This window comes from Cryptotermes secundus, unplaced genomic scaffold (assembly GCF_002891405.2).
Source record: "Cryptotermes secundus unplaced genomic scaffold, Csec_1.0 scaffold473, whole genome shotgun sequence".
In the NCBI taxonomy this organism is placed as follows: domain Eukaryota; kingdom Metazoa; phylum Arthropoda; class Insecta; order Blattodea; family Kalotermitidae; genus Cryptotermes; species Cryptotermes secundus.
In genome coordinates, this window is record NW_019723310.1 from 3,683 (window position 1) to 10,618 (window position 6,936).

At 38.6% G+C, this 6,936-nt stretch overlaps 1 protein-coding gene across 1 annotated transcript; it reads right to left on the minus strand.

Annotated features, from left to right (window-relative positions):
- Nucleotides 1–5,608: 5,608 nt before the first annotated feature.
- Nucleotides 5,609–6,902, minus strand: LOC111861794. Its single transcript, XM_023846644.2, has 2 exons — nt 6,480–6,902; nt 5,609–5,774 (listed from the first exon to the last, which is right to left on the minus strand). The coding sequence occupies exons 1-2, from the start codon at nt 6,783–6,785 to the stop codon at nt 5,652–5,654; spliced, it is 429 nt and encodes a 142-aa protein (XP_023702412.1). The 5' UTR covers nt 6,786–6,902; the 3' UTR covers nt 5,609–5,651.
- Between the last annotated feature and the right edge of the window lie 34 nt (nt 6,903–6,936).

The following is a 6,936-nucleotide window of genomic DNA, read 5'->3' on the forward strand; positions in this document are numbered from 1 at the left end:
TGGTACACTTCCAACCAGCTTTAAAGAATTAAAAAGTAAAAACAATATATCTGTAATATTTAGCATTTAGCTACAACTGTGTGAAGCACAGAAAAGAATCAATTCCAAAGGAAGTTCAGACCTTACCGATTACACTGGCCGGCAGTAAATGGCCTTGCCAAACCAAAATCTAATAATTTCAGTATTTCACCTGTTGTCACAAGTATATTGGCCAGCTTCAGATCGCTATGCATGATCTGAAAAAATTACTAATAACTTTTTTCTAATTAAGTAGGATGCAACAGTTCATGATATAAGTAGGCCCTCATTATACCACAGTGTTGATCATGTCCCCTGGTGTGATTGATTACACATGATTTATGAAATATTTTAGTTACAGCATGAGATATATGTTTCAGGTTTCTCTAACCTTGGAATCATTTCGTTCAAACAGGAAAACTTAACAAGCATCACTTTTACCTTCTTGACCACAGATGGTCCAAAATCTTGCTGACCTGCCAATAAGTCACTAAAACTGGTATAGTAATGACAACCGAAAGAGACAGTTATACAATCAGAGAAAACTTTTAAATTATCAAAAAGAGTTAAGAATGGCAAATTAATAAACCAGCTTTTTCCGCAAGTGTGACATTCCAGAAGGAACAATATGTGGTTGGGTGAAAACAGAAGATGAATGGCATTTTTATGTAGAGTTCAAAGAAGATGAAGCAGGGCTGCAAAGGAGAACACTTAGATATGTGAAAACAGTTATGTAGATGCATTTCTGTACAAGTGCTTCCTACAGAAGCATAGTGAAAGAGGGCCTACAAACAGGGTACTGCTAAAAGCTCAGGTACGTCAGTTTAGCAAATTACTTGGTGGGAATAAGACATGTAAATCTCCTGAAGAGCAACTATAGAGGTGACAGGTTCAACATAAGATATGCCAACTTAACGCTGAATATGACTGTGCATCTGGTGACAGTACAGCATCTGAACAGCTTCTTGAAATTCTGTGTGAAGCCCCCAGCTGCTCAGCTCCTCAAGGATCTCCCAACATAGTATGAAACCCAAAGGTTCATTACCGTGTTCACGAGAGTCATCCAAAAGTCACTATCAATCCAGTCTATACCACCGTAACCTATCCCTCCAAGATCCAATTTTAAACTATCTTCCTGTGAAAAGCTAAACAGTTCCTATCGCCTCCATCTTCAGGGTAGAAGAAAAAATATAAGAAATCTGCAAGCGGAGAGACTCCGAAACGTTGGTTAACACCACATATACATGGTGCCAAATCCCAGAAGACTGCTTTCTTCATAGTCACCGCCGTGAAAGCCTCAAATCTTACATATATATTGTAACGTGTTTCGTTACTGAATACTACGTAGAGATCGTTAATTGGTTTATTCAACAACCTACAAGTAACGGCTACAATTATTTATAACACAGTTGCGGGGTTTCACACTTTATAACCCTAATCGCATTAATCTGTTAACTCTGTTGCGGGGTTTCACGATTTATAACCCTATGCGCAAATCAGTTCACTCTGTCTTCAGTAGTCTACACGTTTACAGTAGGGGGAGCTATGTATCACTGTATCACACACTCCAAATTACACAATCCCACACACGTCCCGTTCTTCTTTCCGCGACGGCTGCTATACTGTCAACTCGACTCGCAGGCTTGCTCGGAACTAGCTCGGAACTGAGCTCGGCAATGGCCACCTTACAACTCAACTCCGCAGGCAGCGCAGCTCTCTTATATAGGGGCTGTGTGTGCCTGTTACGTGCCATGTCACAGTAGGAAGCGGTGCCGCGTCACCGCGCGTTGCGCGTTTCATCACCATGGAGAGAGTGACGGTGCGGGGACTCGCCTATTACCATAGTAACGCGAGCGCTACGTTACCTCCACGTACCGCTGAGGAGGTGGGTGTCCTCCGTTGCGCAACATGTCACAATATATATGTATATATATATAAATTTCTGTAATAATTCCTGCCAAACACAACAATTCACCAGATAACTCACTCACACTCTACTGTGTGCAACTGAGATTTTACAAAATAAAATGGAAAAATGCGATGTACTTCTGTCACTTTTCAAATCGCCTTCACACACACAGATTATATAGTTGTACTCCAAAATCGAAAACAAACGTCTACACCTTACTAAGAGTCTTAAAATATTAAAANATCTTCAGTTTGATCAATGAATGTCAATTATTAAAAAACGTGAAAGATAACGAAAATTGATCTAAAACATGAAAAAATGACAAAAATGATGTAAAAACTTGTAAAAATGACCTAAAACTTAAGACATACAAAATATGACAAAAAATGCACAATAAAATTCACATTTTTATAACCAGAGGTTCATAATCGGGGCTTTAGTACTTAAAAGCAACGTTTACTACATAGAGAAAAAAAGATGACATGTCATCAAAATCCGGGCCCTGATTATTACTATTGTCACTACAGCCCTTTGTGGGTCTTGGCCTGCTCTACAAACTTTCTCCAGCCGTCCCCTGCTTGAACCTTGGTTTTCCAGTTGAATACACCCAAGTTCCTCAAATCCTTCTCCACGCCATCCATCCATCTCATTCCTCATTCCTGATCTACTTTTCTGCCTTCTCCCTTCCAGTTTTACAAGCACTCTTGTTTTTATAATTTCTCCACTTTCTCTCCTCTGCTCTGTAGTCAGAGAGGACACCTGTAAGCAACCTAATGGAACCTGGTCTAAATGGCGACAGTACATTCCAAGTAAAAAGCCATGTATCCTTAGATCTTTCCACATTGCAGTGTCGTCTTACGAGTAGAGTGGTCTGGCCAGCTGTTTCTTGAGCTTTCTTGACAAGTGATTTTTACAGTGCAGGGTTCTTAACCCTGCACCCAATCCCTAGCAATCCTAAAGGACAGATGTTTTCTGTTGGGGTTATCTCCCCTAGCCGGCTTGTCCCAATTTTGGGGCGTCAGGAACTTGCTCTTTCACCCTTGCATGACTTAGCGTCACCCAGGAGTCATGACGAGGACATGCATGCACTGGACTGAGTACAAATTAATGGAATTTCTCAAGTTTTAATGAGTCATCTGCCAGCAAAATGAGTGCCCTTGAAGTCACATACTACACCCTTCATTTCTAACAAAAATGTTTCACTGTAAACTTGTACATACTCTTTTGTATCCAGACTGCATTGCAACTATCTTCATAGCCACAAAATTATTGCTTGCCTTTGTACACTTCACTGAAAAGAGAAATTATATAGTTAGTAACTTACTGGAAAGATGACATATGTAAACTGTTACATTTATACATAATTTTCCCACCAGTAATGCAGAAAAACAGGAATTACTGCTTCTTCTTTAAGTGGACAACAGCAACAGCTGAGCCATTAAATCTAGGCATGTAAATTATGCTTCAGTATATCAATATACACACCTAAGAATGCCATGAAAATGTTTATGCTGAAACAAGCCAACATTTTGCTTTCCTCCTCCTTTCTTTAGGGGCAGGGTTACTGTTTGTTGGCCTTACACAATCCCAACACAGCAACAGCCGAATACCGTAAACAAATCATTCATAAATGTCCCTATTAACTCTCAAAGCTCGTGACATGCACATGTTCTCTACACTGTAGACTATGTGCCAGAAGAACCACTGAAACCAAAAGAAGAGCTCCTCTTTTATTTACTTTCTCCCCCCTCACCCCCTTTTCTAAGTGGATTATCTAACAACACTTTCTATTAAGACAGAAGACCTCTGAAGATCAGACTCATAATGCAAACTGAACAGTCAAAAAAACCATCATTACAGAATTCTGACACTTCATCAGGCCTAAGAATTAAAAGCACTGTCATGGAAAGTGTCAAAGCATTTCTACAGATGAGATTAGAAAGCACTATGTTCTACTAGCTAAAGACACAAACAAGCGCAGCCAAAAATAGGCTTTCTAAAGCAAACTTGCCCTATACAAAACAGTACTCAAACCCACATGGACCTGTGCAATTCAGCTACAGGGGGCAGCCACCAATTCCAACAGTGAAATCCTCCAGCGCTTTCAATCCAAGACTAACACAAAATGGATACACTTCAGTAATCAAACTCAGACAGATGCAAGAGGTGCAGACAAATGTGGCTCTGAAAATAAATTTTATAACTTTGTTCAGCCACCTTGAAGAATGAACACTTTAGGAAGACAGGTTTTCAACATCACAAAAAATCCATAAATAAGAAAAACAAGAAAATACAATTAGTAAAATTTAATTTATTCAAAAAAAGTACTTACATCTATTCAATAACAATTTGATATACAGTGAAACCTCAATTTATCGTTCTTGTTGGGGGCCCTGAAAAAAAAACAATGGTTGTGGGGCCTATATAAAATGAATGAAAACGGTCACATTTGCCTATATGTATTAACTAAATTAAAAAAACGTAAACCAGTGATAATATTTCCACTGTCAAGTCCAATTTGCGTTACTACTTTTTAAAAAAGTCATTAATTTTCATTTGTTCAGTAGCACCTTTCCTTTTCAAGCAGAATAATAATGACACTAACAATAATATGAAGCATGTCGAGGATCGAACACGTGATGGACTGCATACTCAACCAGGCAAAATCACAAAATAAGTTGATTCACACTAACATACACGGGAAGTTTTCCTAGCTGGAAGGCTCTTGGCATCCCCTTATCGCTCATGCTCAAGGTCACATACCACACATTTTGACGGTACTGCAACTTGCTACATCCATGTTTCAAAAACATCAACCGCTTTTAATACTACCAATGCTTACTAACATTTGTGTGGTGTTGCTCTTTTTTAAAAACGATCAATGCAGGATTAACATTCATGGGGACCAAGAATTCCGACCAATAGATGCGGGAAAACGATAAACCGAAGAACGATTGATGCGGGTTTTAGTTCCATAGTTTAAATAGGATTTGTTCAGGGACCACAGAAATTGAACGATGGATCCGGGAACGATAGATCGAGGTTTCACTGTATTAACATTATATTGCCATTATTTCCATAGTTAAATAGGATTTGTTCAGGGACCACAGAAATTGAACGATGGATCCGGGAACGATAGATCGAGGTTTCACTGTATTAACATTATATTGCCATTATTTCCATAGTTAAATAGGATTTGTTCAGGGACCACAGAAATTGAACGATGGATCCGGGAACGATAGATTGAGGTTTCACTGTATTAACATTATATTGCTCTAAAAAATACTTATATCTATTCAATAACAATTTGATATATTAACGGTATAATGCTCTAACAATGAATTCAGTTTCATCCATCTGTTAAATAAAAATGTGATATATTAATGTTATACTGCTCTAACAATCAATTTAGTTTCACATATTAAATAACAATTAGATATATTAAAGTTATACAGTGTGTTCAGTTAAGGACGTGACTTCGCAACACCTCTGATCCAGCCCAACATTACTCACAGATTGCTACTGTAACTGCTGATAGCAGAATGAGTCATTAGCGCTGATAAATGTGCACCCTTACAGTTACAGCAGCAATCTGTGAGGAATATTGGGCCCGGTCAACGGTATTGTGAAGTATCCTCCTTGACTGAACACTCTGTATAATCTCTAACAATAACGTTCATTTTTATATTACATGAGATAAAAAGATATGGTGTCCTCTTCAAAGTTATATCGTCGAAAGTTCCCTTGATGTGCAGGAAGGTCTGCCTAAGCCACACCCTTTCGAGAGTTGAAAATCGGCCAATGTGTGAAGCTTCACGTCACGTTTATCTGTGGTTGTAACTGTTAACTGAAAAAAATGAATAAAATGCCATTAACATTTATAGAATATTATAGTACGTCACAGGGATGGAAAAGTCCACAGGTTTCTTTGTGCATTAATTAAATTCAAGAGAAAAGGGAAGATATTACAGATGAAAAAGATACATATATGTAAATTACACCTCAGGACTGACATCAAACACAGAAAATGTGAGGACTGACAACTCATGGTTTGGAAGGGAGCAAAACTGAACATAAATACAGGATCTGTAAAATTTATTTTGACCAAAGTTCAGAATGAACATGCAAACCAGCAAAACAAACTGCCCAAATGATCCCAAAAATCTCAGGANATGAAATTCCACAGGTTTCTTTGTGCTTTAAGTAACTTCAAGTGGCAGCGACAATGGTTAAGTGTTGGGTGTTTTAGTATGACCCAGAAACAGACGACCAGTAAGACACAGGAGAACTGTATGCACACCAGGCATGCCCAAGCAATCAGTGAAAATCGATGATTACATATCACTTTGGCTGCAATTCTCCAGGTATAACTCAATTTATCAAGTAATTTGCATAGTTTTTCAATTGTTTCCTTATAGTCTGTACATACACAAAAGCATGTCTTGTGTTGCACCAGGTTTTGGAAATTATTCTGTGAAAAAAAAACACAATGACTTCAACTCATTTTTTTTTTTTAAATTATTACATTCAGAGCTCTTTTAGCACTACATACCTGACTGGAAGTCCGTGTAGATGGCTGAGTAGCATGGAGCTGTGAATTCAGCACCATATCATTCAGGTGCGCTGGCTGTGAAAATGGCAATGTCCCCCTTTCTTCCTGTGTAGCTGCAGCAACACTCTCAACTGGCAAAATGTGCTGCTCTAACCCTGGTTCTGGCTGAGATCTACTCAGTCTGGCCACTGAGTCATCCAAAGCCCAGCCATCATGTGCTGCGCCAGGGGGAGAGAATGTAGATACTTCACTCCCACAGCAAAAGCGCTTATTCTGCTGCTCATCTCTTGGTGAATCAATGCCCATCTTTGGTGATCCTGAAACACAATTCTCTCAATGAAATATGTTCAATATTAAAATTTTGCAGTCACTTATGATACAGAGTAACTGGAGACAGAGAGTTATGTGAGACAACAAAAGTTGTAAAATCTTAACACACTGATTGTTAATCAGTGGC

Excerpts from the sequence above, each read along its gene's own strand:
- LOC111861794 (XM_023846644.2), bottom strand. The coding sequence starts at position 6,785 with ATGGGCATTGATTCACCAAGAGATGAGCAGCAGAATAAGCGCTTTTGC. Across the intron at positions 5,775-6,479 it reads CTACACGGACTTCCAGTCAG|TTAACAGTTACAACCACAGA; the intron begins GTATGTAGTGCT and ends CATTTTTTTCAG.